Source organism: Tachyglossus aculeatus, chromosome 17 (assembly GCF_015852505.1).
Source record: "Tachyglossus aculeatus isolate mTacAcu1 chromosome 17, mTacAcu1.pri, whole genome shotgun sequence".
NCBI lineage: Eukaryota > Metazoa > Chordata > Mammalia > Monotremata > Tachyglossidae > Tachyglossus > Tachyglossus aculeatus.
Genome location: NC_052082.1, coordinates 3605210 through 3628447, shown reverse-complemented (window position 1 = coordinate 3628447; position 23238 = coordinate 3605210). Strand labels below are relative to the sequence as shown.

General features: G+C 41.9%; 1 protein-coding gene across 17 annotated transcripts in view; it reads right to left on the bottom strand.

The window, feature by feature from the left end:
• The window catches only part of ADGRL3 (adhesion G protein-coupled receptor L3), a 694363-nt gene that overhangs the window by 22433 nt on the left and 648692 nt on the right, over positions 1 to 23238 (bottom strand). For 11 of the 17 annotated variants that reach the window (XM_038759779.1, XM_038759784.1, XM_038759787.1 and 8 more), the window contains 4 exons: positions 17434 to 17460; positions 14437 to 14605; positions 11524 to 11649; positions 8809 to 8905 (listed from right to left, as the gene is read on the bottom strand). In XM_038759779.1, coding sequence (XP_038615707.1) covers positions 8809 to 8905; positions 11524 to 11649; positions 14437 to 14605; positions 17434 to 17460 — 419 coding nt within the window. The remainder of the gene's footprint in view (positions 1 to 8808; positions 8906 to 11523; positions 11650 to 14436; positions 14606 to 17433; positions 17461 to 23238) is intronic. The other 6 variants (XM_038759785.1, XM_038759788.1, XM_038759792.1 and 3 more) reach the window with 1 other exon arrangement.

The following is a 23238-nucleotide window of genomic DNA, read 5'->3' as shown; positions in this document are numbered from 1 at the left end:
TCAATCAATGCAATGGATGAATTTGTAATCCTTACAATGACAAGGCAATATGGAATATTTTGTATATGCGAACAAACACATTTTGTGGACTAGGGGAATACAACGCATGACTGTTTCTCTTTGTAACCTTATACCTTGATTTGTGTAAAACCTAGTTAGCAATCCATCATGATTCACATGTTTTCATTTCTGTTTGTCTCTGGAGATGTAAAAATAACAATATGGGGATCTACCTGCATGTTAATAAAGGAGGAGGTGACAGGTGATATGATGTGAAGCTGGTCCTACAGCAGGAATCTGGCATCCTAAGAGGACAATGCAGACTTTAATCTGACATGAACAAAAATGGGTTGGTCTGTTCACAATAGATTATTAAACTAGTGCACGGAACCCAGGTTCTCAAGGACATATGCAGTACTGGACAGAAAGTGCTTTCTTTGGTCATCATCCAGAGGCTGAAGTAATTACTTTTCCATTCTTTGATACTGTAAGCAAGTTTTTAGGTGAAGAATCGGGGTGGGGGGGGGGGGGGGGGGGGAGAGAGAGAGGCTGGAGGAAGGAAAGAATCCAGTTTGGGATGAGGTTCTATTTCCAAAGGGACAAATCTTTTGGGTCATTCTATTTTTCTTTTTTCAGCAAAGAGGGTATCATTCTCCTAGATTATACCCACCAGGATTTCTCCACAATCTGCCCCTTGGGCAATCCCTCTCACTGTGCCCATTTTTCTCCAGGGTGACAACGAGGGAGGGTGGAGACCACATCTGTAAGGAAAGACTATCCTCCAATGAAATGACTTTTTCCATCTTCTTCTTGTTGGGATTCGATCATTCACTCACTCGAAAAGCAATTGGGACTTTGAGAGGAACAAGGCATCTCTTAATCATGACAGCCTTTCTTTGACACTGCAATTTAATAACCACTTCTGATAATAAAGGTGGATGAAAAGCAAAGACCTCAAACAGGCATCTGAGTTCCTTTTCGTGAACAATCAGAAATTTTCTACTAGGAGACAGAATAGCTGCTGAGTGCTTCTAAGACAAATTACGTATTTTACCCAGCAGATGGCCAGAGAGGAGAGCCCTTCATCTCTCTTCTCCTCCACATCTGACATTACTCAGCTGTCAGGAAACAATCAACTCTGAATTTTACCCCCGTGTTCCTTCCCACTCCTGAAGTGATACCCATGACTAATCCTTTGCGAAGGAAGTTGTCTATAACTGAAACTGGGAAAGAGGGTGAAATGGGAAAGAAACGGATTTAGAAATTAATTCATCAAAAGTTAGAGGGAAACATACATAGTAATAACACAAAATGACTGATACCTAGTAATGGAAGGGTAAAATGGCCTACAGTACGCAGGGAATGTGTCTGTTTATCTGTGTATTTTACTCTCCCAAGCGCTTAGTACTGTGCTTTGCACACAGTAAGCACTTAATAAATACAACTGAATGAATGAATGAAAAAATGAATGTAGTTGGAGTCAGAAGATTTGAGATCTAATCCCAGCTCTGCCACTGACTGGCTGTGTGACCTTGGGCAAGCCAGTTAACCTCTCTGAACTTCAGTCTCCTCATCTCCTGCTCATCACTATCAATAGTATTTATTGACAGCTTACTGTGTGCACAGAACTGAACTAAGCGCTTGGGAGAGTACAACACAACGGAGTTGGCAGACACCTTCCTTGCCCACAATGAGTTTAAAGTCTAGAGGGGGAAACAGAGATTACTATAATTTAGAATACATAATTTATAGATATGTACCTAAATCCTGTGGGGTTGAGAGTAGGGTGGATATCAAATGCCCAAATCACAGATCCAAGTGCCTAGATGACGCAGAAGGGAGAGGGAGCCGGGGAAAAGATGTGACCTTAATAAGGCTTTAAGGGTGGGGAGAATGACAGTCTGGCATAAATGGACGGAGAGGGATTGCCAAACTAGAGGGAGGACATGGGAAAGGGGTGAAGGTGAGACAGACAAGATCAGGGCACAGTGAATAAGCTGGCACTAGAGGAGGAAAGTGGGAGAGAGGGGAAGTGTGAGAGCTGGACTGGTTGAGTGAGCCGACTCATCTGCAAAATTGGGATAAAGCCCCTGATTCCCCTATGGGATTGGACTGGATTATCTTGTGTCTAACTCAGTAGTTAGAACAGTGCTTAAGCATATAATCCTAAATGCTTAATCATACCAAAATTGTTCAATTTCCATGTTTGATTTTATTTTCAACCATACGTGGGAAATAAAAATGTTTTAAAATGAAAAGATACCTACCCCTAGAATATTCCTTCTCATCCACTGCCTGCCCTTCCTCTTTACTAATTCTCTTCTCAAGATCTGTATTCTGGATCTCCCCCTCTTTACCAAACTGAGATCAAGATTTTCCCCAACCTCCTTCAGGCTAATGAGCTGTCCTCACTCTTAATCTCATCAACCCACCTGCACTAGGAAGCACCTCCGTGGCCCCCTGGCACCTTAAACTCAGCATGTCCCAAATTGAACAGCACGCTTTCCTTCCTAAATCCTCTCATCTCATTCATTTTCCCAGCGAGGTCATCAACACCACCATCACCCTTGTTCCAGAACATCACAAAATCCCTGTGTGCTAGGGAGAAAAAGGCAGTCTTTACTGTCATTTTACCATTGAAGAAATTGGGGTCCGGGGGGGGGTCAAGTGACTTGTCCAAGGTCTCACAGCTGGCTCCAGTAGTCCCTCTTTTCTGGACATTGTTAAGCACTCAGTATGTGCCAGGCACTGTAATAAGATCTGAGGTAATAATAATAGTAATAATAATGATGGCATTTATTAAGTGCTTACTATGTGTAAAGCACTGTTCTAAGCGCTGGGGAGGTTACAAGGTGATCAGGTTGTCCCATGGGAGGCTCACAGTCTTCATCCCCATTTTTACAGATGAGGGAACTGAGGCACAGAGAAGTTAAGTGACTTGCCCAAAGTCACACAGCTGACAACTGGAGGAGCCGGGATTTAAACCCATGGCCTCTGACTCCAAAGCCCGTGCTTTTTCCACTGATGCTCCTTCCACTGAACCACACTGCTTCTCAGATACCAGAGATACCAGAGAGTAGATACCAGAGAGTCAGGTTGGACACAGTTCCCGTCCCACATGGGGCTAGCAGTGTGAGGTGCTAAGCCTGGAGGCATGTTTGAGCAGTTTATTGCTCCCAGACCCTCTCCAGTCCAGAAGAGCAGGCTGAGGACCCCCAAAGTGGAAACCTCTGGGGGAACCTTCCATGAGCGGGTCAAAAGAAGCCCAGAATGTTATACGCAAAGCGGAAGGATTTAAAAATGAAGGAGCGACAAAAATGCTTTGGCAAGGATATCTCTATATTAAGAGTTCCACAAGAAGAATTAAACTGCATTGTGCCCAGGCATCATAGCATTTAAGAGCGTATAAAAGAGTTACGAGGGGGTTGAAAATTCTAATCGTCATAAATCCTCATACTGATTTTATATGATGGAAATCACAGTTGTAAAAAAAGACTCTCCTGTGTGTTGTGGAGGAGGGAGATCAAAAAACAAGGAGAATTGTACCGATTGGTGAAAGGGAAATATTAATGAGTAGTTCTACCCTCGGGGAAAAGAGATTTACACTTAATGGATTAAAGAGACAGGACGAATGTGTTTCTGCTTCCAAGGATAAATGAAAAGTCAAACCAAATTTTGGATTAACAGTTCTGGAAGAGTTGGGCCTTGACATGGACCGTATGAAAAAATTACAGGAATCAGATCTAGACAGAATTGAGATTTGTTGCAGAAGAGAGGTGGTGATTTTCTGGTGCCAACGATGTCTCCAAAGCAAGGCTAAGAATATTTATAAGCCAGACAGATATAGGAGATAAAATGGAGCCTAGATTGTTTTTAAATAGGTCACCAGAAATAAGCAATATGAAGTAGAATAAAAAAAGACTCTAAGATTAGAATGAAGGAGGAAGCAAAGATTTCAAGTTTTAGTGTAACCCTGCTGGACCTTAACAGTTAGTTGGGAACATGTGCTTCTGCACACACTGAGGCGAATAACGTTGTGAAAGACTGGAAGCAGTCCTGGGAAACACCAGGCATAGAGACACAGCCAAAGTACCAGGACACACAGCCTAGAGGGGCACTGATGGGCCATTGCATCAGGGGAGGCCAGGTTTGTGTGACCCCGGAGAGTTTGTCTGCCAGGATAATAATAATCCTAATAATTGTGGTACTTGTAAAGCACTCACTATGTGCCAGGCACTGTACTAAGCACTGGGGTAGATACGAGCAAATTGGGTTGAACACAATCCCTGTCCTATGTGGGGCTCACTGTCTCAATCCCCACTTTACAAATGATGTAACTGTGGCACAGAGAAGTGACTTGTCCAAGGTCACACATCAGATGAGTGGCAGAGGCAGGATTAGAACCCATGACCTCCTGACTCCCAAGTCCGTGCTCTGTTAGGTCACGCTGCTCCGTGACCCTGATCCCTCCAACTGTTCCACAGAGACTGCCTTTCCCTCCCAGGTCTGTATGAACCCAGATGCTTAAAATAAAAGCATCGAGGGGAGCAGCGTGGCTCAGTGGGAAAGAGCACGGGCTTTGGAGTCAGAGGTCACGGGTTCAAATCCCAGCTCCACCACTTGTCAGCTGTGTGACTTTGGCCAAGTCACTTAACTTCTCTGTGCCTCACTTCCCTCATCTGTAAAATGGGGATGAAGACTGTGAGCCCCACGTGGGACAACCTCATCACTTTGTATCCCCCCAGCACTTAGAACAGTGCTTTGCACATAGTAAGCGCTTAATATATGCCATCATCATCATCATCATAAAAAATGTCAGAGATGCCCAATCTGAACCTCATTTGGGGACTGCCCGGTTAGAAACTGGACAACAGCTCATCCTGGGTTGCAGCAATACAGGGTGAATGGAGGACATGATACTGATCACCAAATGACAAACCATCTGATCCCCAAGTTGAGACATTCCATTTGTGAACGTACCAAGTATGGATTTCATCTACTAAAAGGCAATATCCCTGCCCAGAATCAGGGAAGACAAAACAAAGCAATGTATCAAGTACGAGCTTTCAACCGAGAACTTGGATCATAGTTCATCGGTTCATCATCATAACGAGGCAGGCCCACTGAGCATCACAAAAATCTGTCTTGGGTTGGGCATTAGTATCGGGAAACCATAGACTTCCTGTGACTCTTGGACATGTTAAAGTCAGTAAAGGAAGCAGAAAGTGGCAGAAGGAAACCATCATTGATGTCACCAGAAGGATAGCTATGGTTCTGCAGAAAGAACTGACAGAGTGGAAATCAATAAATTTGGAATTCAGGAGACTTGTTTGGCAAGAGATCACTAGGTAAGCTGAATGGAATTTAACAAATTTTTTTTAAAAAAGATCATTTAAAAAGAACTAGACATGCCTCAAGCTTTAGGGGTTCTGTTTTCAAATTCAAGGGCTTCTTTGGAAAATGGGTATCCCCCAGACAAAATATTTGCCTTAGTTGAAAAAGCTGAAGACAACACGACAATGACCTTAGCACGCCCCTGCCACCCCCAAATTTTCATATTGTATCTGAAAATCAAAATACCAAAACTATTGATCCTCTTACAGATTTACATACACTTACTAGCACTAAAAGGCCAGTGCTAAAAACATACCCTGATCAACTTACAGCTTTGTATAAGCAACACCGTTGCTCTTACAGCCTTGTATAAGCAACACCATTGCTCTCTTCTAGATGAAGATGATCAAAACAATAAACAAAAGACATATCTTTCCATTACATCCATTCTCCTACTAAACAGGAACAAAATTCTTCAAGAAGGCCCCTCCCTTGCCATGAAATTAAAAAAAACGGATTTATATGTCTATTTGTATCTGGTAAAGCAGCACAGCCTAGTGAAAAGAGCACTGGGAATCAGAGGACTTGGGTTCTCATCCCGGCTTTGCCACCTGCCTGCCGGGTGAACTTGGGCAGGTGGCTTCGCTTCTCTGTGCCTCAGTTGCCTCATCTGTAAAATGGGGATTGAAACTGTGAGCCCTACATGGGAAGGGGATTGTGCTTAACCCGATTTGCTTGTATCTACCCCAGCACTTAATGCAGTGCCTGGCACATAGTAAGCACTTAAAAAATACCATCATTAGTATTATTATTATCCCTGTGCCTCAGTTACTTCATCTGGAAAATGGGGTTTCAATTCCTGTTCTGTCTCCTACTTAGTGTGTGAACTCCATGTGGGACCTGATAATCTTGTATCAATCAATCATATTTATTAAGTACTCACTATATGCAGAGCACTGTACTAAGTGTTTTCGAGAGTACAATATAACCCCTTAGTACAGCTCTTCGCCCACAGTAAATGCTTAACAAAAATTATTATTAGTAGTATTAGTATGCATTATAAACAAAATAGTTGCGAGTGAGCATCTCCTAACACTATTGAATCAGAGTGAGAATCACCAATTCAATGTTAAGAGAGTAGCATTCTAATAAACACTCTCCATTTTCAATTGAGAGCTCTCCTGAATAAGAAACACTACCCAACCTAGCCACCATCCTAGATATTTCATATATAGGCCAGGTATTTTATTACCTGAGCCTAAATCTTGACTTGATCAGCTGTTTTCGAGTTACTTTGACAGTGATAGAGCTCAGGCACCTTATGAAAAAGTCCAAGTTTTAGACTGACTAAACAATAAGTGCAACTACACTCATTCCTTCATTCAAATATATTTCCTGAAAGCTTATGGTGCAACGAGCACTCTACTAAGCACTTGGGAGAGTACAAAATAACAATAAACACATACATTTCCTACTCACAACAAGCCTATTTGTTCAAGGTAAGTTAAGCTAAGAAAGTAGTGACAGAACCATTCAAAACCATATTGAATGCCAACTAGTAAATAACATGACATTTATATACCAACCATTCAAAAGGGATTTAAGGAAGCAAAACCACAATTATGATTACAATCAGGTCAGCAATGTGATTTTTGTACTTTGTGATCTGCTTATGATATGTTTGAAGAATTAGGGACCCTAATTCCATTCTGCGCACACACTTTATGAATGATAAAGCACGTTTCGGAAGTCAATCTAGCTAGATTCGGTGCAGGAAGACGCAACTGAATGCTCCACTGTGCAGCCTCTACCTCAACGTGACTGCACTGTGCCTTAAAGGGCTGTGGGTTTTGCAAAGCTTTCCTTTTCCCACCTGGCCAGGGTTGTGGAGCATTCTGGCAGAAGTGGACCCGATGCTAATATAGAAATTTGTATGGAAAAACACTGGTCACGGAGCTTATCTTTGAACCATCTACTCATAGCCCAGTAATTTCCACCAATCAGTGGTTCCTGTGAGTCAGGTTTCTCCTAACAAGAGGGACTCCAGACACAGCTAGCAAAAACAACAGTAGCATTCTTGTGTATCCACGATGGGGGGAATCCCTGGGTCCAAGGATTCGAAAGATAGTCAGGCCCCAAGAAAATTTCTTCTCACTCCATTCTGAGGTCATCCTGTTCTGTCCTTAAAGGGAAATCCACTTGCAGGTCAATTTCCTGACACAAAAGACCAAAGCCTTAAGGAGCCCTGAGATTATTCTGTGGGCTTAATGGGGAAAATGCCCATTCAAAGTCATAATGAATTCTTAAAAGAGTGCGGTTTGGATATCTCACATTAGTCCAAACAATCCCTCTTCCCGCTGATAATCTGTTACATTTGATGATTCATGCCTCTCACCACATTCACTGCTTCCAGCTGGGGTTGTTACCCAGACCAAACAAATATGACCACAAAAAAATAACATATCCGAGGAGGACACTGAGATCTTTTGAGAAATCAGCCCACTATTAATCAAGGGCCATTTTCCTTATGCACACCAAAAACAAAACAATTTAAAAGGTCAATATATACCAATAGATTTTTCCACTCCCAGACTGTCAAATATCACATCAGGTGGACATGCAATCTAGACGTTAAGCTTGGATTTCATTTTTTTTTTTGAGTACACACTTTGCCTTAAGTATGTGCTATGCGGTATATTTTTACTTCCAGAAAAGCTATGAAATTGCTTTATTTCTGGGACAATGAAGGTCAATATATACCAACAGATTTTCCACTCCCAGACTGTCAAATATCACATCAGGTGGACATGCAATCTAGACGTTAAGCTTCGATTTCATTTTTTTTGAGTACACAGTTTGCCTTAAGTATGTGCTATGCGGTATATTTTTACTTCCAGAAAAGCTATGAAATTGCTTTATTTCTGGGACAATGAAGGTCAATATATACCAACAGATTTTCCACTCCCAGACTGTCAAATATCACATCAGGTGGACATGCAATCTAGACGTTAAGCTTCGATTTCATTTTTTTTGAGTACACAGTTTGCCTTAAGTATGTGCTATGCAGTATATTTTTACTTCCACAAAAGCTATGAAATTGCTTTATTCCTGGGACAATGTGGAGCTCTATGAAGCTTGGCAGACAGTATAGGCCATGATAGCCTGTTTTCATTGTTTGCAATGAGGCCTGACAGCTCACCAGTTTATGAAGGTGGCAGCTGACTATTGAGAGCTTTTTATATTATTATTATTTCTTCACTTCTTCCAGAAAGGATATTCTTGAAAGCGCATGTTAAAAAATTCCCAGTTAATGAATAAGGGAACATGGTGCACTCAATTGTGTTCTACTCTCCGTGGTAACAGTCTTATCATAGGGAATTAAAGGTCCAGCTGAAGTTGAAAATTAAGCAATAAATTTAAGACTTCTTAAAGTAATCACAGAAGTCATAAATATGAAAAACAGTTTATAATTACCTCTGTTGAGTGATGCTGAACTGTTTATATCTCCAGTAATAAAGGAAGATTCAGACTGTTTTCTGACTGTGTCGTTCCACATCCTGCGAATCCGGCTCTGGAGAAGGGAGAGGGAGCAGAAAGAGTCAACCACGAACAGAACCTCCTGTACAAGGCGGCTGAGGAATGCAGTTTTCTGTACATAAGATATGTAAGCAAGTTTGCCTACATTGTTGCAACTACTTAAGCTAGTAGACCCCAAAACTGGTTATTGGTGGTGTACATACATCTTAAAAGATGTATTTTCCAGTCTACCTGCCCTCGCCATTACTAAATCCTAAAGATAAAGAAAAAGACAACATGGCCCTCAGCACTTCCTGCCAAAGATATGTGGAGAGTCCACCCTGGAAATGTACTGCTTCAAAATGGATTCCTTAAGCTTAGCCTAATTGAATAAAATGAAAAATTATCACTGTTATGGCATCATGGTTCGTTTCATGGTTTCGTTTTGGAGGACTGTTAAACTGTCCCAGTTTTCTGGACAAAAAGGATTTAGTTTGTTTATTGAGGACCTGTGCACTGCCAAGATTTTGTGCAAATTTGATCCCTAAGTTGGAAAAATCCACACAGATAAGTGGTGTTGATGACCCAGGGAAATCGTGTTTCCACTCCATTTCAACATGCGGCATGTGGAGAAGAATGCAACACAGAGGATTATCAAGTCATCTCTGATTTTCTCTGATTCATATAAACATCAAAAGGAATGAAACGTAGTCCCTTGGCCAAATTCCTTCATTGCTCCTCACACTGAACTATGGGATATGCTACGGTTGATTGGAATAGACTCTGCTTCAGGAGGAAAAACTTCCACCTCATCCTGAATGTGAAAGAAATCAACAGATACAGTGCTGACTGGCCACTGGCTCAAATTAGGCACACCCACAGTTCACATCCAATTCTTACCCACAGTTCATATCCACAATTCATAACCCAAAAGACCTTGGAGTTCTTATAGAGACACCTGTCCTATAAGACATAGTTTTCATCACAACTGTCCTATAAGACATAGTTGTCATCATCGGAGTCATTACAATTTCAAAAAGGTGGGTCTATGTTTGAGTCAACTTCCCAACACTGGGTAACAGAACAGGTTAGGGCACCGTAGCACTACCTATGTAATTCTTGGTCTTATCATTTCCCCTACCTTGTCTCTCCTCCACCCAGCTGCTGAATTTTGCCAAGATATTGATAAAAGAGGTAATCGCTGTCAATTCTCTTCTAGCAGAACAAGCAGTAAGTTGTGAAGATTCATCATCAAGCGCTTAGTACAGTGCTCTGCACACAGTAAGCGCTCAGTAAATACAACTGAATGAATCATTTGACAAGGAACTATACTCTCCCAATGCATAAACCATTCCATTTGGAAAGTTATATTAGCTCTTTCAGATTTATATAGCGTCTTTTAATGCCCTGGATTAGTTGTTACAAATGGACCTGCAAGGGGGTTTTTGTTGCCACTCATATCTGGCGTGAATCACCTTTCTGACCTTTATTTCAGCAACTCATTCGCATACTTCCCTTTTGGTAACAAATTTTGGGGTCATGACACTTCACTGGGGGGTCCAAACCAGGTGAGCTCCAACCAGAGAGTGGTGGCTTCAGAAAAAGCAGGACCACGAAAAAATTGTAATGGGAAGAAACATACGTTGGCCCTGCAGATTGATTTATTTGGGTTTTTTAAAGTATTCATTAAGTGCTTACTATGTGTAAAGTACTGTTCTAAGCGCTGTGATAGATAAAAATCATTCAGGTCAGACACAGGCCCTGTCCCACATGGAGCTCAACAGTCTAAGTTGGAGAGAGAACGGGTTTTGAATCCCCATTTTACAGTTGAAGAAATTAAGGCCCAGAGAAGTTAAGTGACTTGCTCAAGGTCATACAGCTAGAGAGTAGTGGAGCTGGGATTAGAACCCGGGCCCTCTAACTCCCAGGCCTATGCTCTTTCCACTAGATCACGCTGCTTTCCAGACTAAAAAGGATCCCTTTCCAGGAATATTTTTCTCATCTGTAAAATGGGAATTCTATACTTGTTCTCCCTCCTACTGAATCCATTAGCCCGATGTGGGACAGGGTCTCTCTCTTCCACCTACTGCCTTGCTTAGCACAGGGCTTAAGCATTCAACAAACACCACAGTTACCATTATTATTATTAGACAACACTTCGTTCTGCTCCGCCACTTGTCTGCTGTGAAGTCACTTCACTTCTCCATGCCTCAGGTACCTCACCTGTAAAATGGGGATTGAGACTACGAGCCCCACATGGGACAGGGACTGTGTCCAACCCGATTTGACTGTACCTACCCCAGCGCTTAGAACAGTGCCTAGCACATAGTAAGTGCTTAACAAATAAATAATTATTACTATTAAAGGTAGGTCTCACAAGAGCACAGATCACGCAGGGAGCGTCCTCCCCTTTGGAGAGAAACACCTAAAGGAACATCCCTCTAGACTATAAGCTCACTGTGGGAAAGGAAGGTGTCTACCAACTCTGTTATATGGCACTCTCCCAAGTGTATCACAACAGTGCTCTGTACACAGCAAGTGCTCAGTGAATACAATCGATTGATTGATTGGTTAAGGGGCTGGGCACTGGAAAAGCAATGGCCATGGTTAAAGAATGGCCACGAGTGACATCTTGTCGACAGACGCCCCACTGGAGGCCCAGCGACTACTTACCTGGGAGCCAGTGGAGTAGCGTCCGGGAGTTCGGGAAGCAGATGTTTTCCCTGAGCCGATGGAGCTCTCCGTACTTTTACCACTACAGCAATGTGTGCGCAGGCATTTCCCATACTCTTTTCGCACCTGGCCAACAAAAGGTTCACTTCAGTTAGCAAGGGACCCCTGTCTTCGACAAGGCATTACGACTTTGACTGGAGCAAAAGGTTCACTTGGAGACCATCATTATTCATTTTTTAATGGAATCTGTTAAGCGCTTACTACGTGCCAGGCCTTGTTCTAAGCGGTGGGGTAGATACAGGGTAATCAGGTTGGAGTCATTATAGTATCAACTTCTACAGGTTTAGAAACATTTCCTTGTAATTAACATATGACTCTACGAATAACTGTTTTGACTGACATATGATTCTCATGTCACAAGAGTTATTGTTAATTTTTTTTAAAAGTTCTCTGACCTTATTAGAATTCTATTACTACAGAGGAACTTCAAAGAATGAGAGAAACCTGGAACACTCATTTCATGACTTACTTTTAATATCCTCATAAATTTAAACTGGCATATAGGTTCACTGGGGTAACAGAAGTTACTGTTCCTGCAAGGCGGCCAGGGAGGAAATTGGTAAAAAAATAAAATAAAATAAAATAAAATAAATTCAAGACAGCAGCAGGCAGCAGACTGTGCTGAGCTTTTTTTTTTCTAAATCTGTTTTTCTTTCTCCAGCAGTTCACTGCTCAGGAGACTTGCCAGAGCCATTATTCTGAAGTTCTGGAGACTATAATACAAATGCAGATTTTTTTTTCCCCACCAATCAAGCTCTGCCATTAAGAAGTCTGCTTCCATGTGGTGCTCAGAACACTGACAAAGTACAGAATGGCTTCTTTTGGGGCAGACCTGCGTCTCCACCCTTGTTTCCATGACAGAATCTGAGCAGTGGAAGAGGGCTCCATAATGTTTCTGGACCATGGCAGAAAGGAAGTTAACTAGTATCCTCTGGGAAAGGCTTCAGTGGGGCCCACAACCTTTAAGATCTGGAAGTTTCTGCAATTAGCAAGTTGATTTCCTTTGAGGTGTGAAGCAAAAGGTCATTTTCTAAGATGACTCTACACTTCGGCATCTTTTACTCCATTGGTGTTTGTGTCAGCTCCAGCAAGCTAGATAGCTGTCCACTAAGACTCAATTCCACCAGGCCCAAACTCTTGAAGTTTTAAAGATGGGGTCTCCAACCAGTATATTTTGAGGGAGAATGGCAATGAACCAGTAAGAAGACAGACCTTAGGCAACCCCAGGGAAAACAGGACCATTTCCAGAAACATCTGTGATGTCCAAATTTGAGATTCATCTCTCAAGAAAACTGACAAGTCATCATCATCATCATCATGATGGCATTTATTAAGTGCTTATTTTGTGCAAAGCACTGTTCTAAGCGCTGGATCATCATCATCATCATCAGGATTTACGAAGTGCCTGCTGTGTACTAAGCATTGGCCAAGGAACTTTGAGGCAGAAAATATCGGACCACAGCTCCTCCCCACCAAATAATTTATAATCTACTGGATGCGGACACAGTTTTGCACGGAGGGAAACAGAAACAAAAGTAAATGAAAAATAAATATATGAATAAGTGGAATAAACTGATAGACATAGAAATATAAGGGTGACTGATAGGATACTCTGATCAAGGGCTTGGGGACTTAGTCAGGGAATGCCTCCTGGAGGAGGTGGTTTTCTTTTCTTCTTTTCTTTTTTTTTTGCGGGGGGGGGGGTGCTTTGAAGGTGGAGTGTGATTATTCTGGTGGATGTTAAGGGGACGGGCCTGTACACTGGATTGGAGCCTAGTTTCCCTCCTACTTAGACTGTAAGCCCCTCGTAGAACTGGGGCGTGATTATCTTGTATCTACCACAGTGTTTAGCATAGTGCTTGGCACATAGTAAGTGCTTAGCAAATACCACAATTATGAACAGGATTTAAGGAAGATGATCCGGGCAGCAGAGTGCAGCCTAGACTGAAGAGGAGAGAGGTATTTGTCAGGGTCTGACATTTTCTGTCAGAAAGTACATTACTCTCTGGAAGTAAGTAGAGATTTGGGAGTTGACTTTAACTATGGTTCCAGCAAACAGTCGTCTCTTTAAGGGATACAAGGGTAGTGGTAGTAGTGATGATGATAATGATGAACTTATAATTGATTATTTCACTGTAAAAGGATGAGGATTGTATTTAATACCATAGATTCCATGTTTTCCCCCATAAAGTTAGCAAGGATATAGTCGGATAACTACAGTAGTGGTATTTTGGAGAGGAATGAGCACATATAGAGTTGCCTTTTAATGTTACCTTGAAAAGTACTTTAAAAATTATATATTTCTTTAGGATTTTTAAAATCAGAAGGAAGAATGAATACATTTTCAGAATACCCAAGTGTTTTCCAAATAGAAGTTTATGATATTAAAACAATAACATCCTAGGTGTTATTTTAAGATCATAAATGAACTTTTGAGTCTCATACTGTTTTACCTACTAGCTCAGATGAACTAGTTTTAGCTTAAGTTGAATAAATAAACATTCTGTTAAGAATGCGTCTCTCTCAAGCTTCCTCCTGAAAGCAAAAATAGCCAGTGGAAAAAGGATCATCTCTGAGAAACCTGCCTTGTGTCTAAATATTACTTCCTCCATTGTGTTCTTGCCTAAACCTAAAGTCAATCTATCAAATGCAAGGAAATCCTCCTGCTCAAGCTTCCTGCAACATGCAAACTTGCAACGTCTAAGTTTGAAGCAGGCCAACGTCCTAACGTGGTAGGTGGGGTTCCCGGAGGATATCTAAAGTACGACAATCTCCAACCATCAACAAAATGTCAAAACAATCGTGTTGTGCACTTGTTATGCAGGAAGCGGCAGTTCAGACTCCTCAGCTTACCTTCTTCTGAAGAACACAATGGAAAATGAATATAAACATTCCCTGCAGAGAATTGAAAATGGTGAAGAGATACGCCATGATGACTGTGCTTTCATTTATATACATAAGTCCAAACGCCCAGGTCAGTCCTAATAGGCAGAGAAGAGCTATTGCACCTATAACCCATGACCTGCAGAGGAAAAAGAAACAAAGACAAGGAAAGGAATCACCTTGAATATATTCAGAAACTGCACATCAATAATCTGTCTACATTGGAAATGATTTTCTGTTAGACTATCAGCTATGAAACATAAGATAAGCAAGAAGCAATATTGCGGACAACAGTACTCGAAGATTTTAATACAGTTTACAAGCCTTTAAGCTGGTGGAGAAATGTTGTGAGCATGGAAATTCACCTAAGCGGAAGCCAGTCTGAACCAGAATCGTCAGCTGTGAAATGAGATGACTTTGGACCAATGGAAAGGAAAAACAGAGAATCCACAAACATGGATCTAGCATCTCCCACCCTCCCCTGTACCATAGCTGCAGTTCTATGGAAAGCTGGATGGTGGAAAGCCACTTTCTACCCACTTCCTCTTGGCGGTCTTTCAGAACAGTTGCGATTGCTCTCCCCTCTGTGTTTACTCCCAAATCCACAGATTGTAAGCTATTTTGCTCTAAATTCTGGGAAACAACCTGCTGGTCAGTTAGCAATTCCATTTAGGAAAATGGGATCATGAAAATGGGACTTCACTGTTGCAGATTTCAAAAGCTCACTGGAACCCCTGAATAGGTGTTTGGAGGTGACAGCAGTGAATACCAGGTAATATTAGTTGTATTCCTTCTGGCTCTCCCCATCCCCTTATTTTCTCCTAGCCAAGAGGAAGACAAATTATGGGCTACTCTTTTTATTCCCAATCTGCTGAGGCAGGGCATTGGGGAGTGAGTGCTATCAGAGGAACTGTTGATAGTTTTCCTGGCTGAAAACTTTGGTTCTTCAACCACAGGAGGTTTCACCAGAAGGGGCTCTTTCTGGGCAAACTCAGTTTTAAGCCAGCACAACTCCTCTGGCTTGTGTGGACCAATAGTTCTGTTTGGACCAGTAGTTCTGTTTTGAAAACATGCTGATGAGTTGCCCACCTCACGTTAAGTCAAATAGCAAAACGTTTTCAACACACGCTAGAAGCTCCCAGTGTCTGTCTCCCTCATTTGCCTGTCACCTCCTCGCAATCAGGGAATGTCAATTCCTCATTCTGTACTTTCCAAGCACCTAGTACAGTATGCAACACCAAGGAGGTGCTCAAAATTACTACTATCCCTACACTGGTTTCACATCAGGCTGACGCTTGGTACCAGCATAGTTTTCAATCAGTTGCCTGGCTAATGAAAGACCACGCCAGAGAGTTTTTTTTTTCCAATAAAAAACCAGAAGATCCAATTCCACACAAAGAATTCTTCAGCTCAGGTCTTTGAGGACCGTGAAGCAGCCAAAACTATAACTTGTTTGGCACAGAGATTTGTTGTTCTAAGATTTGTATTAAAACTATGCTCCAGAATAAAGGATTTCACAGACATACTATTATCTCCCAACCCAGAAAAAACGGAGGAAGTTTATGTTCTACAGTTTAAAAGGGACAACGCACCAAAACCATAATTATGTATCGCACAGACGTAACCACACCTTTCAAACATTTTCAATGAATGACGTAACTCTATTTAGCAGTATGTAAAATGAGATGAATAGCAAAAAAAAAATTGGCTCAAAGTTAGCCATTTCTATCCAGTTTATGTCGTGCTTTCTCCGCTACTTAATATTGTTCTCCACATCATCAGTGATTAGGGTGCTAATTGCTGGCTAGGTTTAATGTGTTTAATTAGGAAGAGAGCTAAGTCATTGTAGAGAATTCAAAAAGGAGTTTTCCTGTGATTTAGTGATTGGGGATCTTCATAACTCAGAAATGTCACAAATGGTAGCAATCTGCTCTACTGCAAATTCCAAGCAAGTATGACCTTTTAGGTTACAGCCATGAGCCTCCATCTGCACAGGCTTTGCATGGGAAGAAGTGGGGGAGACAGCGAATGAAGACAGATCAAACATTTCTCTTCTGTTGTAAAAGACCCAACGCAGGCTACACAGCTGAATGGGCTGGAGGGAAGAACTATCATAATGCAATGTACTGCTCCTTTTATGAGGAACACTAGCATGAGAGGAAGGTGAAATGGCATTGGAGAAAATGGACACAAGGACTCTTCACCAGAAGAACAAACTGAAAGTTTACTGGAAGTTGTTCAAGCTTACATTAGCCCTCTGATTTTGGTGTTGCAGGACAAGAAATTTGGGGGGTTTTTGTACACAAAATAATCGTCACCCATTTAGACTTTAAGGGTACAGACTTGGATTTTGGCTCTTAAAACTGAAGTTTTGGGTTAAACAATAAGCCACATCACACATATGTCCCTCAAGCACTTAGTACAGTGCTCTGCACAGACTAATCACTCAATAAATATCATTGATTGAGTGACTGAGAGGGTAAACAGTGCAAACCCTGGGATATGATTCTGAAGGAATATGTTCAAAGGATTGAGCAGAAATTTAATAGCGAGGATCCCCCTGATTTCCACTGAAATTGGACTGCAACGTCACCATTTTTAATTTGAAATCCCCTGAAGTCAAGCAAGAGAACACCCCCCTGCAGCTCTGAAGAATGCATTCCAGCAGCAGAGAAAGCTGTTCTAGCACTAGGTAAACAAGTCTGTACCCCAAGAAATTTCCACCGCAAGTTGCTCTCAATTCAAGCAGTGTCCAATTCCAATAAGTGAAGCAGAATCGTTCAACACTACGCCTGCAGCATATTAACGCCGCATATAAGCTGTAGGCCTGATTTCTCCTGCACAGTTTGCTCTTCTGCCTCAATGTGAATGACAGAAGCTTTAATGACTTTTCACTACTGATCTGAAAGCGGGTTCACGGGACCACACTGATAAATGGACTTTATCAGCCGTTCAGGTCATTCTTACTTGATGAAGGGTCTGTTATCCTCATAGCTAAAGAATGCATAGACATAAAGACAAGAACACCAACATTAGCATAAAATGGCATCATCAACCTGGGAGAAATACCCAGCAGGCACTGGGCCACGAGAGCGAATCCGTTCCAAATCCCGATAAAAGGGACCACCACCATCCCACACACCCTACAGACACTTCTAACGGCTGTGAGCGGTTACTTTCTCGGGAATGAAAATAACAAAAATAGAGGAAGATATCCTAGGCGGAAACACCTGTGGAAATCTCAACTCCACTTGGCCCCCAGCTAATGAACCTTTACTGGACGGAGATGTTCATTTTTTAACCCTCATTTAAATCCTCTGCAAATAAGAAATAATGTAGTACTGAAAATCCCTAGGGCACCAATAAAACACGAGACTCGATGTTTCCAAAGACACCCCCTCCCCTCCACGAGATATCACGATGCTCTCTAACCTTCCTTCCTTCCTCTTATTACACTGGGATGTAAGTTTACATCCAAAATGTTCTGCGAATGTCAAAACTATTCTCTTTGGAAGATAATGACTTAGATTCTTTTTAAACCCTTTCAATTTCTGGCCACGGGGGGAAAAAATCAGGTATGATCTACATCTTTTCAGTTTGTGAAGTAAAAACTCAGTTCCTGGGCAGGGTAAAATGGTTATATCATCATTCTAGGTCATACTTTGCCCTTAGAAAGGTGCAGCGGTGACTCCAGATCACGTTCACAGAGAGGCAAGGGAAGAGAGGAGAAGTGGGATGGGGAAGGGTAGGGAAGGGGAAAGGACCAGGGAGAAAAGGCAAGGGGAAAGGCATGACAGGACCAATCATGATTATCGTCTGGATTAGAGTCACCGTCGAAGACCTGTCAATTACCCATACCGATAATGGGTGAAATTTAAAAAGTAATAAAGTCAAAAGATCTTTCTACTAATTCCATTTAAATTATGGAGGACGTGAGAATAGAAAAGATCTTTGAAAACACTGATGCACCAGAGTATTGAAACTTTATAGGAGATAAATTCATTTGAACATATTCTATTATCTTCTCACAGAGGCATCCAAGAATCTTCACTGATAAAGTAACACGAGACCTGTGTTTCATTCTTTATGGTCAACAACTTTGAAAGGAACCGATGTTTCAAACCTTGGCTTAGTGGATAGAGCACGAGACTGGGAGTCAGAAGGACCTGGGTTCTAATCCTGGCTCCTCCACATGTCTGCTGTGTGACCTTGGGCAAGTCACTTCACTGGGCCTCAGTTACTTCAGCTGTGAAACGGGGATTGGGACTGTGAGCCCCATGAGGGACAAAGACTGTGTCCAACCTGATTGATGCCTGCCTACTTGTTTTGTTGTCTGTCTCCCCGCTTCTAGACTGTGAGTCCATTGTTGGGTAGGGATTGTCTCTATTTGTTGCCAAATTGTACTGTGTGCTGCTCTGCACACAGTAAGTGCTCAATAAATACTACTGAATGAATGAACAAGTGCCATATTTATTATTAAATAGCCAATGGGAGTGATTTTTCTTTCTTAGATATGCTATCTCAAAATCATGTACCAGAAGCCTCAGGTGGCTTAAAGAGAGGCATAGACATAGACAGAAAACAAATATTTTGGTTTCTCCAGGCTCCTTTACCACTCCTTTGTGTCTCTCCCTAGTACACTCTTTTCCTCTCCTTATTTCTTCTTCTGCCAGTAATGATGATGGCATTTCTTAAGGCTTACTATATACCCAACACAGGGGCAGATACAATACAATCGGATCAAACAAAGTCCCTTTCTCAGATGGAGCTCACAGTCTGAGAGAGCATATACCGTGATCTCCAATGTACAGGTGAGAAAACCAAAGCCCAGAGAGGTTAAGAGTCTTCCCTAGGGCCACTCAGGAGGCCAGGGGACAGACTCAGGCTAGACTATGGGTCTCTTGGCTACCCATGCTTTACTCCTTGGGTGATACAGCCTCTTTCCCTCAGGGGTATTTTATTTGACTGGGATTCAACAGTTTTATTCTTTCACTTGTCATTGTTTAAATAAGCACACTAAATCTTAATGGTTGTATTTCTTTCCCCAATCACCTCCCTCTGCTCTATCTTTTACCGACGACCCAAATCACTTTATTTTAATCCATTTTTGGTCCCTATGCAGCCAGTTATTCAGTTCTTCTTAGATCTCAGGGAATTTTCCATCTTTTTCTGTTGACAGGATGCTAAAATAAATATGCTTTTGAGTTTACATGGTTCCTAGTGGGATGCTGATAGAAGTGAGATTGGTGAGTACTTTATCTCCTTTTTTTCTCCCTGGAATGCCTACTGCTGCTCTTGCTGGACTTAGAAGAGAAGGACCACCCCCACCCCCAATTCCATGAAACTGTGGCTGTCGGGTTGGGGAGAGAAGTCAGATGAGAGCAAAGCACTTCTGCCTTCCATTTATTTTCCCCAACTCTGACTCCTGTTCACCTCTGTTGAGAATGGCCAAGTAGAAAGAGAGGAAGTAGAAGAGGAGAAAACCAACTGAGAAGTGTGGTTTTGGAGAGGCAAGGTAGGGAACACAAAGCATGGATTGACTCAGGTCAGCTTTCTACTTTTCACTTTTTCCTTCTTCCTTTTGCTTTGCTCCATTTCCTGGGTTTCAACTGCACTCTTGCAATGGAATTTTACCTCTTTGTGGTCCCTTTCCCCTGATTTCAGTTGCTTCCATGTCTTTGATTTTCCTTTTTCTATTCAGGTCACTTAATTTTCTCTTTCTTCTCCTTTTCTCTTTCCCTGTCCTGACACCCTCCTCTTCCTCCTCAGTTCCCTCTTCTCTCACTTTTTATTTTCTGTCAACTTTCCTTCTTTGCTGGATCAACAAGCCATCCTGTTCCTCCTCCAATTCTCCGTGCTCTTCTCTGTCTCACTTTTTTCTTCTCTTATCCTTCACTATCAATACTTTTTTGAAGATTTCCTTTCTAGAAACGTGAAAAGGAAGCTGGGAATCAGGAAGGACCAAACAGGTAGTCAGCCTTAGTTCACTGGCTAGCTTCACCCAAACTGCTCCCATCACTCAGTATATCTCTCCACTGTTCCAATCTTACATTGGCTACCCATTTCCCTCTGTAGCCAACAAACTCAGAAGAAGCAGTGTGGCCTAATGGGCAGAGCGTGGGCCTGGGACTCGGAAGGTCATGGGTTCTAATTCTGGCTCCACCACCTGTCCGCTGTATGTCCTTAGGCAAGTCACTTCACTTCTCTGTGCCTCCATTATCTCACCTGTAAAATGGGGTTTGAGACTGTGAGCCCCACATGGTACAAGGACTGTGTCCAACCCAATTAGCTTGTATCCACCCCAGTGCTTTGTACAGTCCCTGGCACATAGTAATCACTGGACAAATTCCATTTCAAAAAACAAAACAAAACAAAAAATAACTCCTTGTCATTTCCATTGGCTCTTTGCCATTGAGAACCAGTGTGGTCTAGTGGAAAGAAACTGAGCCTGGGAGAGAACCTGGGTTTTAATCCGGGCTCTACCATGTATCTGCTGTGTGACCTTGAACAAGTCACTTCATTTCTCCAAGCCTCAGTTCCCTCATCTGCAAAATGGGGGTTCAACGCCTGTTCCTCCTCCTACATAGACTGTGAACCCCATGTAGAACTTGATTGTCTGGTATCAACCCCCACGCTTAGTACAGTGCTTGGCACATAGTAAGCACTCTACAAATACCACAATTATGATCATCATTATTTGAGGCTCACCATCATCTTTCTCCATCTTACTTACTGGCCTTCTTTCTCCGCTACTAAGCTGCTCACAATTTTCCCTTCTTCCCAGCTCACCTTTAACTGTACCTCACATTTGGCACTCTGCCCTTCTCCCCATCACTGGCTCATACTCTGCACTCTTTTTGGAACTGCCCTCACATTTCAGATCCTCTAGGCAGCTTCTAAGCGCCCCTAACATCCTCTCTCCTCCAAGAAGCCTTCCCCAATTGGCTCCCGATAGCAACAACCCAACGGTCACTTTCATCACTTAGGTGTATTTACACTCAATTACAGTACTTGACGTATATATGTAGAGTCAACTGTTAATTAAAGGAGGTGAACAGATAGTTGAATGACATGTTCACTGTTACCCGCTCTTACTTCTTCCTCCCGCTCTCACAATTTTCAAATAATATATGTATGTCTGACTCCCCCTTTAGATTGTAATTTCCCTGAGAACAGGACCCTGTCTTGCTTCCGTCGTTTTTGGCCAAATTCTCAGTAAGGTCTTTCAATACATGCCAACGATTGACTGGGGGCTCACCGAATCAACGATCCAGAAAGGATCTAGATGAGAACTCTCACTAGAACTCGACATTTGGGGATAGGTGCACACAGGCCTGACTCTACATGAATGAATTGAAAGCAATTCCCAGAGGCTGAGTTCTAAAGCAAACACAATTTGAAATGGTAGATGCTACAATGGCAGACATTTGGATTAATCCCAACATCACATCTAATTAAAAGGACCTAACGGGAGAGGTGTGGTCCTATGGAAAAGCAGATTAGAAAATTTTCAAGTGTGAAATGACCAGCTCCAGCTTTTTGACACTACGTTCAGAGTTCTGCATATTTTCATTAGGCATGCAATAGTTTCATTTAAGGGCACGTATACCTAAAAACAACCTCAACATCCAAAATGTTCTATGCTGACTTTCCAAGGGAGGAAAAAGAGAGCCTTTTCATCGTGAGAAATACAATGCCCATAACAGATACATCTGTTAATGTTTTGGGAATAATAAAACTAAATTCAGAGTGGGGGACCATGACCAAAAACAGTGCTGTCGTTTCGATTTAAGAACTTCATTTAATTTTGGAGTTTTTCCTTGTATTCAATTACCAAAATAAACTACCATTGAAAGGCACAGTTTTGAACCTAAAAACTGGATTCAAATGATTTCCTAGTGAGATGTTCCTTTTCATTTAATTCTTGGGAGAGCTCACTGTTGAGACTTCAGGACTTCCTGTTTAAAATCTATATTTATTATTAATTAGTCAAGGGGTTTTGGTTTCAATTTGAAGAAACAATAGCGGGCAACAACCTCGACTGCTCAGAGGATGGGTATGCACATTTCCTGACAAATTATCAATTTAAATAGCACTGAGATAAACTTCCTACTCTAATTTCTTTTAAACATGACCACAATAGCATAACATCTGGATGTTCATGTAACAATTCACACAGTTTCATTTCCTTTCTATTCTATGACAGATAGGATCATTTTCCTAGTCTTAATTTCTTCCTTCGGGATTCTTGGTTCTCCATTTTGAGGGTTAGAGCAACCCCAATTTGAAAGAAAAGAATCTTATTTTGAGTGCCAGACTTGGGTAATATGAAATACAAGAATCTGATGATATACAATTAAGGTATATGCTACCACCCCACACCTTACTAAAGTATAAACAAAGACCACAAAATATGGATAAAGACAAATTTGGAGTTGGCATGCAATACTCTCTAAGGGCTGAGATTATTCCTACCAAATCTCTTGTATTATACTTTCCTATTCACTTAGTATAGGAGAAGCAGCGTGGCTCAGTGGAAAAGAGCCCGGGCTTTGGAGTCAGAGGTCGCAGGTTCAAATCCCAGCTCCGCCATTTGTCAGCTGTGTGGCTTTGGGCAAGTCACTTCACTTCTCTGGGCCTCAGTTACCTCATCTGTGCAATGGGGATTAAGACTGTGAGCCCCCTGTGGGACAACCTGATCACCTTGTAACCTCTCCAGCACTTAGAACAGTGCTTTGCACATAGTAAGTGCTTAATAAATGCCACTGAAAA